Genomic DNA, 12,241 nt, shown 5'->3' with positions numbered 1-12,241 from the left:
TCAACTGGGACACTACGATATCTCAAAAAGTCCAAGTCCTGAGCTATCCTGATAGCTGCGTGAGCAGGATCATGTGATCTTCACATTTTCATGTCAAATCATGCGTGTACCGGTTGTGGCCGCACTCTTTCATAAAAGAATGACATGTATTTTCTCAGTGTGACTGTAACTCTGGGAGAATTTATTTTGTTGACAAGAGTTTCTGCTTATTGAAATGTCTTCTTGTGTCTTCTATCAGGAGACGGAGGCTATGCCCGTGACGCTCGTCTCAAAGCCCCCTCCTCTCTCGCTGTGGCCCCCAATGGCACCCTGTATATTGCTGATCTGGGCAACATCCGGATCAGAGCTGTCAGCCCCAACCAGCCTCAGCTTAGCCCAGGTGGTCTGGTAGAAATCAGCTCCCCACTGGACCAGGAGCTCTATCTCTTCAGCCAGGTACACAGTGTCTGAGCTCTGTCTATAAAACATGTTTATTTGCATATAAAATATCCAGATAGGAGAGTACTGTTTCTTAATTTGGTTCTGAATAGGGATACAATCCTAGTATGGGCACTATAACTGTCTCAGTCTACATAATTGAATTTTAATAAATAAATAGGTGTACGTATTGCAACTCTTACATTTGATTAGTTACATTGTATTTACTAAAGTTTACACATTATTAACTTTAGTGATTAAACTACACAAACTACTATAGCGATTAGCTGTTACTAAACACAGTAACTGTCTGGTGTAAGGTTTCATGTTAAGCTAATGTTACCATGAGCTTGCAGATATGGCCCAATTTCCTTATTTCACTAACTCAAACTCTATGTGTGCATATAAAATAATATTAATATTAAATTGAATATATCACCCACCCCCCCAGCTAGTGGCTGGCTAATACTCACTTTGAACCTAGGAAGGACTTTGCGCATATACTTAAAGGATTTATAATTATCTACTGCCACACAGTTTTGATAATTCCCCCTCTCTTTCCTTTTTTGAGACAGAATGGCTCCCACATGTACACCAAACACCTGATCACTGGCCACTTCCTGTACAACTTCTCTTATGGCACAGACGGTCAGCTGTCAGGGGTGACTTGTCGCAATGGCCATGGGCTCCAGGTGAGGAGGGATGCTCATGGAGTGCCGCTCTGGCTAGCGTTACCTGGTGGACAGGTGTTTTGGCTGTCTCTTAGCAACAGTGGAACACTGAGGAAGGTGTCAGCCCAAGGCCATGACATCGCCCACATCACTTACCATGGCAACACGGGTCTCCTAGCAACCAAAAGTGATGAGAACAGTTGGACCACTGTTTATGAGTAAGTTTGCATTCATTTTCCTCTGTGCTTATAGTGCATTTCTCTCTCATTTCTTTCCTTCTTTTTTGCAACTTTTTAACTTCATTTCCCACTTTTCCTTTTATGCATTTTGTTACTTCATTGGATGCTTGTATGGACATATGTTAGGATGCATGTGCATGTGTATGAATATAAGAGCTTACATTAGAGTAGCAGTGTGAAATCTGAGTGCCATCTGGTGGTAACTACTGCATTGCCACCACCGTAGAAAGCTGGGGACTTAATTCTTTCATTTTAGCCTTTTAAGTCTTTTAGTCTGTTTAAGTGACTGACTAGCTGAAGGATGTCTCTAAAACACTTTGTCACACACGTTTAGTATCAGATATACTGCATAGTATACTTACAAAAAAAAAACAAAAAACATCTGTCTGAATAATTCCCAACTGCCAACCCCATCTCTGTCTAAAATTCCACAGCTGGATAATTACACATATAAATCATAGTTGACACTGCCACTGTGCCAACATTTGTGTATGAGATGGAAAAACAGAGAGTTACAGAGAGAATATTTATGTGTGTTTGTGTGGATGACCGTGTTCATTTGTCTGAAAGTGATACTTTGTGTGTGTTTGTAATAGTGCATGTTCAACTCTGTGTTTATTCTCCAAGGTACAACAGCGAGGGCCGGGTGACCAACATCACCCATCCAACAGGCGAAGTGAGTGGTTTCCAAGGCAACCTGGAGCGCTGGTCTCGGGTAGAGGTCGAAGCATCTAACCACGAGAACTTTGTCACCAGCACCAATCTCTCTGCCAGTGACACCATCTACACCTTCAGACAAGGTACAGTCTCATGGAACAAATGTGTGTGTTTGTGTTTTTTTTATTATTAGAAAAAATTATCAGAACTATCAGACAGTGTAGAAAGACAAGAAGTTCCACTAGACTCATATATAGGAACTCAGAACTAATGTGACCATTAATTCAGGGGCTGAAACATAGGAAAGATTTTAGACTCACTGTGTGCGTCTGCCACCCTCTGCTTTACCACAAACATGCCACAGGCCATTTATGACTCATCTGGGGTGGGGGTAAACCATGGGCAACTTACACAGATGTATAATATAACGGTAGTGGCCTGTAAGGCTATAGTGATATTGAAACATTTATGAGTGGCAAACTGCAATAACGTGGCTGTTATTCTAGTCAGGTCAGATGCTCTGTCTTGGCTTTTTCTTTTTCTCCTCCTTGAAGAACTGTGCTAAATGTATTTGCAGAAGATTCACAGCTTTGATAAAGGATTTATCCTTTTTCATAAATAATTCAGACCTGGATCTGATATGACCTCTTTACATAAGCTGACTATTGGGCAGTATAAAAGTGCCATTTTTTTTATTTACAAAAAAGAGAGACAGATCTGACTGACTTGTGAAATGTCTTAACGACCGCAGGAAAAAAAATGGAAAAGAGGGCAGAGATGAGAGGAGGAGAAAATGAGAGTGGAGAAGCTGCTCATGGGAGCAGTTTCTTCTCATGTCTTCGCTTTAATTGCTTTCTAGAAGTTGTCACAATGACAGGACTGTGGGGAGAGAAAAGCTGCTCCAACACACACAAATATGATAGCACGCGGCCATGTGCACAATGCTACAGTATGCCGGAAGAGGAGTTGAAATGACCCGCTATTTTAGAGTGTCCTCTTTACTTCCACCGCCAACAAATTCACAGTTTTTTTTTTTCCTGCCACTGAGGCAACAATAACCACGTGTACAGAAATAGTTTCAATAGGGGTAAGGGGAAAATATAATATATAATAGTGATATTGCGATGTGTACAATGTGATTTTACCTACAGTTATAGTAGATTAAGAAGTGCTTCTCAGTTTCACAGAATGCTTCTCCTCCTTTGCAATGTGTGAAAAACAGCAAACCTCACTACCACCGTTCAACCTGTTTTTTCTCTCTTTTCTCTTCCTCTTTTTCTTGCTCAGTCTCTCTGTATATCTATCTGCCTATATATTGTCTCCTGCTCTCTTAGCAGATAAAGACAGAAGAGCAGATACAGTACGGCACTAATGAGGCAATGAGATATACGCAATTAATTCCAACGAAAAATACTTTCAAAAAGCCAGACGTGTATTCATTGCATTCATTTTTTTTTCAAGGCTGACGGTGACTAATGTTTCTTTCACACTTTTTTTAGGTGCTACCGTGTATTTGCATCATTTTGTGCATGTGTGGTTTTGTGTGTCTCTGCATACCTATCTCTGTTTGTGATTGGCCCACCCATGACTTATGTTCGACCCCCAGATCATGCTCAGAGTTCATACAGAGTCAGCGCTGACGGGTCGTTCCTTGTGACACTGGCAAGTGGGATGGAGCTGTCACTCACCACAGAGCCCCTCCTACCAGGAGTCGTCGGGGGAGGAGTCAGTCCTACTGCCAGCCGCTGTAACATCAGCCTGCCTGGAGACCATGCCCCCAGCCTAATAGAATGGCGGCAGAGGAAAGAACAGAGCAAGACTAACTACAGCACTTATGAGCGCAGGCTTAGGGTAAAAGGCCATAAAACATTTCTTTGACTAATGCACACAATACAAAAAATATAATCCTCCAAACTGAGGACGACACAAGAGTTCATGCACTAGCTGTAGAATACACGGTGGAACCAGTAAAAATCCCAGCAACAGCCAAATAGAAACCTTGGTGGATAGGTCACATTACATCATCTCAACCACATCTTAGAACTATGCTGGGTTAGGCCAAAATTATGCAATCTGACCTTTAAACATGCCTATCAAAAGAGAAAAACAAACTTCTGTGTGCAATGTACGCACATCTGATCAGTGGTTCTTAAATTTGTTTGAACTACATTTGAAATGTGCTATAGTCTATTGTAACATAACATGTTGGATGATTTGAGCAATTAATGACGTCACCAGGAATGAGCAAATGACTTGGAACCTGATAGCAGTACTTTCCACAAATCACATGCCAACTGAAACACCTCTTCTCTTTTTTTCCTGCCACAGAAAATACACCACGCAAACAGAACATTTGATAAGAAAAGGACATTTTATCTTATGTGTACTAATTAATTAGCAATCCCCAGGACTGAGTTTTTCACTTGTCCACAAGGCAATTTATTGTTATAATGCAGGGCCAGTTTGCTCTAAATGTCACAATTCATTTATCCAAACTAATGAAATCTCTGCTTGTCTCAGACATGCCACTTTATTTATATTTGCATATTTGTGGCCTCATTTTGCATTTATGCTGATTGTAAAGCACTGAATTGAAAAAAACTGTATTTTGTACTTCTCCCTTTAGCTGACCTTTTACTGTTTTTATTTTCAGGCCCATAACAGGAACCTGTTGTCTATAGACTTTGATCAGAGCACCAGAGTAGGGAAGATCTACGATGACCACAGGAAATTTACCCTCCATATTCAATATGACTCACTGGGACGGCCCGTGGTGTTGTCTCCCAGTAGCAAATACACTGAAGTAAACATTAGCTATTCTGGTGGAGGAATGTTGTCAGCCATCCACCGTGGAGAGTGGTCTGAAAGGCTCGAGTACGAGAATGAAAGAGTTGTGTCCAGAGCCTGGGTCAATGGCAAGATCTGGAGCTACACATATGCAGACAGAGTAAGAGCTGTACCTATAGAAACATTTTCCACTGAGATGTGATAGACAAGTTGTCGCTGTAATGTGCTGAGATTTGTTTAATGTTTTATGGTTTACTTTGCCTCTGCTGACACATTTGCTCTTCCTTTGTTTGCTCCATCAAAGTTATTACAGAAACCAAAACTAACACTAAAGGTATTTTAGTCTTAGTACTTATTCTTCGTAGAAATAAAAGCAACGTATTTAAAGCACAAATAGTTTACAGCAATGTGCTACCAATGTGTTGGTACATTTTCCATTTATTTTAATAACCTATCAAAGTTAAAAAAAAAGTTGATGAGTGAGGTTTACTTTCCGACTAAATATCCACTTACCTGAATAGTTGCATGAATACAGAGCAGTAATGATGGCAGTAAAACCAGTCAAGATGTTTCTAATGTGTGATGTAAGCCAAGCAAATTTCAAGGCTCTGCAGCCTTATATTCAGGGTGGTGAAAAGAAAGGAACCAGTGGTTTCCTGAAAGTGGGTTTTACAGATAACACATTGAAGAATACTGACAAATGAATCTTAGTAAATGGTGAAACATACAAAGAAAATGAGGTTCATGTAAGTTTGTGACATAACTGAAAGCTACCAGAACATACAATATAATTTCCCCTTGAAATTAATTGAAATATTAAATGAAAATGTTATACAGGATATTCAGTGTCAGGTTTTAGTCTAAGTCAAAATTAGAGTGTAAAGGAGCTATAGTATAGAACCATCTTGAAATTAATTATACCTGCATGATTATTAATACATATATAATATTATAACTGTATTATTCAAACAGTTGAAATAGCTGCAGAACTGCAGAGAATAGATTTTAAAGTCTGTATGAACATAAAAAAAAAAGGAATCAGCAGTAAAGAAAATTCTTGCTGTAAACGGCTTCCAGTGAATAACAGAAATTAAAAATCGTCAAGCCAAGACCAAGGTTGCTTCAGAAGAGTAGACATTTTGCTGATAAAAGGTTTTCTCTTGATGGCATTGGGGAAAAAGCCAGACAGAGAAAGAATAACTCCCTCACATAACTGACTTACAGTGTTATAACTCTGCTTTGCATCTGTCTGTGTTGTTGCAGTCCATTATGCTGCTCCTGCATAGCCAGCGGCGCTATGTCTTTGAATATGACCAAACAGACCGTCTGGTTGCCGTGACGATGCCCAGCATGGTGAAACACACCGTGCAATCGATGCTGTCCATTGGCTATTATAGGAACATATACACGCCTCCTGACAGCCAAGCCTTTTTCATGCAGGACTACACACTTGACGGACGGCTGTTGAGGACTCAGTACTTGGGAACAGGACGCAGCGTTATCTACAGGTATGAAACTGAACGCAATAATATCACTGGCTTTCAGGTTGATGAGTTTGTTTAGGCAGGCAGTACAGTGTGAAATAGGTGACATTGGCAACATGACTGGTTGGATTCTGATTAAAACTTGGAGACATTATGCATCTTGGCATTATAACTAGGCATATAAAAATGTAACACTGATTGGGTTGATGAAGGTGCTAAATTAAAGGCTAATCTCAGATATATAAAAGCTCCATTACACCAAGTCTAGCTGACACAAAATGTGCTGCACACATCCAGCTGTCCTTACAAATTACATTGATTGGACTAACGGGGGAGACTGATTAAAGGTCAAATTTTTATCATCATACTATGTCAGACACCACTGATCTGATTTGGATGAAAGTTGGAGGACTGATTTGGGCAGTGTTCTGGCATTTAACATTTTTAATACGCATTGGCTCAATAGGGATGCTATAATAAACTGCCCCATTTTCAAGATTTGAAAGGCCTTAACTGCCACAGCAGCTGGTCTGAGTTTGATAAAATTTTGAGGGATGATGACACTTGTTCCTTAATGGCTGAAAAGATCTTTGTATTATTCATGAGACATGTTACATGTTTATGTATACTGAATGTCAAAGTGATTAAATAATATTTCACATGGTACAATTAACTTTTTTTTTAATTTCACACAATTTTTCAAGGTATACTCCAGCAGCACGGCTCTCTGAGGTGGTTTATGACTCGACCCTGGTAACCTTCACATATGACGAGGCCTCTGGCACCGTCAAGACTATTCATCTCACCCATAACGGCTTCATAAGCTCCATACGATACAGACAGACAGGTACGCGCACGAACACACACACACACACACACACACATATATATTCGTACATTACATTATACCGTACATACATACATATATGTATGTATGTATGTATATATTCATATTTATATTTTTATATTTATACACATATATGCACTCAGGGAACTATAGTATAGGTAGTGACGGCCACAAATGTAAAATATTTAGAATACAATGATAATTTGGATAACTAAAGAAGAACATGATTGCCATCCTGAGCCAGATTTTAGGTGGTATCAAACTCTGTAGTTTTGTTTTGAGTCAGCGGTTAGTGCTTTTTCGTTTGACTTGGACACAGTCTCATTTAGAAGTGTGACTAGGCCTGAGAATATGTGAGTGGAAGAGAATGTGGTTTACCACAGCTGTAAACACAAGACCACCCCCTGGGCTCAGAGCATGCTATCTCCTCCCCACCTTCGCAACCAATCTGCCTGATCAAAGTATACAAGTCAATTTATGAATACTTATGAATACTTTTGTGTTGTATACCAGCAGTTAAACACTTGTCCATGTGTTTACACTCATTAAATCTCAGTGTAAATCATTAAAACATTAAATCTGACCTGAGGGCATCAATTAGAACTCTAATAATATGAGAATTGATTCACTTCTGATAGAGAAAATTAGTGAGATTGACGCTGCATTTTACAAATGGTTAAATGACGCAGTAATGGCAGGACAATAGGCCCCTATATCTTCGACAGCAGATATATTAGGTTACTGTTAATACTATTAATACTAAGTATTTCCTGGGCTGGTAAGATCTCTCATCTCTGCTGCCACTTCACTTTACTTGGCTTTGTGACTGGCTCACCATGAGCAGGTTTCACTAATCTATGAGCTATGCAGTGGCTCTGGGCACGTGTATGTGTGTATGTGCGAGTGTGCGAGGGTGTGTATGTCACTTTGCCCTCACTGTGAATAGACTCTCACCTTCCTTTAACTGATCTCATTTCAGCAGAACAAACGGAGCTTTGGAGAGAGGAGAGATAGTGGTAATTGTTCATTGAGAAGAGACAAGGAAAAGTAAGGGACCAAAATGAAGGAGAGACAGGGATATAGAGAGGTAGGCATGGGGAGAAACGGAAGAGAAAAATGAGAGGAAAAGATGACAATTTAGGGAATTGACAGCTAAAGAAGCGAAACCAACAGACTGCGAGTTCCCTAGGGCTGTAGAAAAGCCTCTACCTCACTCTTAGTAACTCTGCTATTTTCCCACTAACAGAGGTTTCGAATCAACATTCCACAGAAAGAAAAAAAAAAAATTGAAGATGCAATGCTGATCCGGTGTTCTACAATCCCCAAAGCTAGACACTTAGTCATTTTAACAGCAATCAGAGTCACCTCAAATAGCACCGTAATGGTGTTTCATTAGCAGGCCTCTTTGCAAATGGAGGATGAGCTGTAGTAGCTAGCAGCAGAGGTGATGAATGGTGTTGTTAAAGTTGATGTTCTGACATTAAGGAGCACATTGTCCCATCATGGCTATTGTCTTTAGATTTCATTATCTCTCCATATTAAAGGTCAGCACTGGAAATGCCATAGAGGTGTGGGGATAGTTAAGATTGAATGGATTGCACTGCGTGTGTCTATGTTAATGGTGTTGAATTAGTCCTTGATTTGAATTAATTAGGCAGGCTTGTATCGGGAGAGCGACGGCCAGCTGTGTGCAGTTGGCTGTCACGCTACATGTGCAGTAGGTGTAGGTCATGCGTGGGCTAATTTGAGTTTCTGAAACCACTGTGAATTCCCCCCCACACAGGCCCTTTGACAAGCCGGCAGATCTTCCGCTTCAGCGAGGAAGGTTTGGTCAACGCTAGGTTTGACTACAGCTACAACAACTTTAAAGTGACCAGCATGCAGGCTGTGATCAATGAGACCCCTCTGCCTATAGATCTGTACCGTTATGTTGACGTATCAGGACGAGTTGAGCAGTTTGGGAAGTTCAGCGTCATCTTCTATGACCTCAACCAGGTAGGCAAAGTATTCATACTTTTATTTCCCCACCACAATTTTACTGCAGTCAAAGTTCAGTCTTTGTGGCTTTGCTTTCACAAACCTCTGTGCACAGACCTAAGTGGTAATTATTTTTATCTCTAAGAAACACAGCTGGTTTATACCATGTACTAGGTAAAAGGGGTTTCATCAGGAGTTGGTGGCGAGCAAAACCAAAAAAAAAAAAAAAAAAAAAGGACTTTGTTAGATGCCCAAAAACAGAGCACTAAATAAAATTATGCTTTGCATCTGTTTATCAGTTACTTGTATCTCATGTTAAATTGGTAGGGCTCATAAAGTTTCTGATATAATACTGCATAAAGTACTTGAGCTGGATTTTTCTTGTGATTGTTCCGGCGCACACATGGCTAATCCAAGTTTTTTGCAATTGTCTAGGTGATCACCACCCATCTGATGAAGCACACCAAGGTATTTAACTCCTACGGCCAAGTGGTGGAGGTCCAGTATGAGATCCTTAAATCTATTGCCTACTGGATGACTATCCAGTACGACTCCGCAGGCCGCACCACCACCTGCGATATCAGGGTGGGGGTGGACAGTAACGTGACCCGCTACACTTATGAGTATGACGCAGACAGCCAGCTGCAAAGTGCCTCGGTTAATGAGCGGCCTCAGTGGCGCTACAGCTACGACCTCAACGGGAACATTAATCTGCTCAGCCATGGGACCAGTGCTAGGTAAGTTTTTACTACCAGCTGTGCATTTTCCAGCAGGAAACTTTAACTTCCCGCTCTTCGGCGCTAAACAAACATAGCGGGTTGGTTAACAGCTCCGGGCCACGGCCACAAAGTTCATAAATGAGTGTTGCCACAGCAGGCCAAAGTTCATTGTGCAAAGTTGAGGGATACATGTCTATATAATATTATACGTTTCAAATGGGTCAGGAGTTATTGCTATATGTGATAATATTTGTTAATGAATGTTAATAATAATAAATCTCAGATTAACTGGTGCCTCATAAGATTTCTAAATTGATAGGATGTGTCAAAGTGCAGATATTGTTCATCTATATTATGCAAACCACTGTTTGTACAGTAGCTTGTTACTGCTTTTATCTAGATAATTAGGTCACTTTTCTGATGCAAACATGTTTGACAAGAACCAAGGCTTCTATTTTTGGGGTTTTTTTTTTTTTTTGCAGTGCATGGTCACAACTAGCTGAACTGCTGGGTTAATTGCAGCAAAAATTGCCCAAAACCCTGAATTTTACTGACTTTACTGTTATCTTCACTTTTCTTATAGCAACATGGGGAGGTTGACACTTTTGGTTGACAGAAATGTTTACAGAAATGTGTAATGGATTTGCAATGGTATGCGGTGCCCATTAGTCTTCTCAGGATAAATGTTCATCACTTTAGTGATTCCTCAACATGCCTGGTGTCATCATCAGGCCAAATGCTGAATTCAGTACTCATCACTGTAGTTTCTGGCCAAATATCAGACAAAAACTAACTAACTCCTATTTTATCAGCCTCCCACGGAGAGTCAATCTGGCTACTCCTGTTAATATACTGTTGTAATGACAGACATAGTTTTACAAGCAGTATTACATTCTAAACTTTTTTTGGTTAAATTCCAGGCTGACCCCACTGCGTTACGACCAGAGAGATCGCATTACACACCTTGGCGAGTTACAATACACCGTAGATGATGACGGCTTCTTGCGCCAGCGTGCGAATGACCTGTTTGACTACAACTCCAACGGCCTGCTGACCCGCGTCTTTAACCGAGTGACTGAGCGCACCGTGTGGTACCGCTACGATGGGCTGGGACGTCGTGTTGCCACCAAGAGCAGCCAGGGCGAGCAGCTGCAGTTCTTTTATGCTGATCTGTCACATCCCACTAGGGTCAGCCACTTGTACAACCACAGCAGCAATCTGATCACGTCGCTCTACTACGACCTTCAGGGCCATCTCATCGCCATGGAGCTGAGCAGCGGGGAGGAGTACTATGTCGCCTGCGACAGCGTGGGTAGTCCAAGGGCAGTTTTCTCTAGCAAAGGTCGACTGGTCAAAGAGATCCTGTACACCCCCTATGGAGAGGTCTATCAGGACACCAATCCTGACTTCCAGCTTGTCATTGGCTTCCACGGAGGCTTGTACGATCCTCTCACGCGGCTGGTCCATTTGGGCAGGCGGGATTTCGACACGTTAGCCGGCCGATGGACTACACCCAATCATGAACTTTGGGGTGAGCTGAGCAAAGAGCCGAAGCCATTTAACTTGTATGCCTTCAAGAATAACTGTCCCGTTGGGAGTGTGGAGGAGGTGACGCAGTTTACTACAGGTGAGCTTCCCACATGTACACTCACTCACTATACAGCTCAGCACTGACTGACCGAAATGTGAGAGCTGCCTCACTGCAGCTCTCACATAGACACAGCCAGATATCACACTCAGCAGCACCTACTCCCACACTTGCACACGCCTACACGGGAAACATCTGCCACAAAGATGTGAGTGGGGCACGTAGCTAACCACAGGTGAGCTGTGTGACAGAGTAGGGAAGATTCAACAGACAGAATGTGCTGGCAACAGAAAGGACAGCCATGCCTCTGATCGGTTTGTTTTTTTTTTTTCAACACAGGCTGTTATGTTTTGTTTCCTGTCTCTGTCAAGAGCATACTGTTTCCCCGAGAGACAAAATAGAAATTCAAGCGAGGGAAAGAGACGGAATAGGAGAGTAGGAGGATGAATATAGGATGTAGTGGGGTCATATGTCCTTCTAGTTAATGAAACATTCATTCGGCCTGTCACGTTTGTTTGTGTTTGTCAGGGAAACAACTGCGGCCCCATCTCTGCCACATAGTATTCTCATACATACTGTGTGATTTCCTGTGCAAGGTGTTATTTCCCTGGCCCTATGACTTTTGGTTTGCTTCCGAGTGTACACATTATATTCTAAATTTCTCCCCCTGTGCAATTTTCTCTCTTTTTTGGACATGTGAATGTGTGTCCAGATATTGGAAGCTGGCTGCAGCTATTTGGTTTCCAGCTTCATAATGTTGTCCCAGGCTTCCCGAAGCCTCAAGTGGGCAGAATGGAGCAAACTTATGAACTGATGAAGACCCAGACAAAGACACAGGACTGGGACTCCAGCAGA

The 12,241-nt window shown here is 41.5% G+C and overlaps 1 protein-coding gene across 5 annotated transcripts in view; it reads left to right on the top strand.

Annotated features, from left to right (window-relative positions):
• Nucleotides 1-12,241, top strand: part of tenm1 (teneurin transmembrane protein 1) — a 158,580-nt gene that overhangs the window by 144,034 nt on the left and 2,305 nt on the right. For 4 of the 5 annotated variants that reach the window (XM_067518552.1, XM_067518554.1, XM_067518550.1 and 1 more), the window contains 11 exons: nt 239-435; nt 993-1,306; nt 1,955-2,127; nt 3,591-3,835; nt 4,638-4,931; nt 6,035-6,279; nt 6,960-7,102; nt 8,886-9,097; nt 9,515-9,816; nt 10,719-11,425; nt 12,099-12,241. In XM_067518552.1, the coding sequence (XP_067374653.1) occupies nt 239-435; nt 993-1,306; nt 1,955-2,127; nt 3,591-3,835; nt 4,638-4,931; nt 6,035-6,279; nt 6,960-7,102; nt 8,886-9,097; nt 9,515-9,816; nt 10,719-11,425; nt 12,099-12,241 (2,975 nt within the window). The remainder of the gene's footprint in view (nt 1-238; nt 436-992; nt 1,307-1,954; nt 2,128-3,590; nt 3,836-4,637; nt 4,932-6,034; nt 6,280-6,959; nt 7,103-8,885; nt 9,098-9,514; nt 9,817-10,718; nt 11,426-12,098) is intronic. The other variant, XM_067518553.1, reaches the window with a different exon arrangement.

This window comes from Channa argus, chromosome 10, assembly GCF_033026475.1.
Source record: "Channa argus isolate prfri chromosome 10, Channa argus male v1.0, whole genome shotgun sequence".
NCBI classification, from domain to species: Eukaryota; Metazoa; Chordata; class Actinopteri; order Anabantiformes; family Channidae; genus Channa; species Channa argus.
The sequence above is the reverse complement of the archived record's forward strand: the minus strand, read 5'-3'. Positions and strand labels throughout refer to the sequence as shown.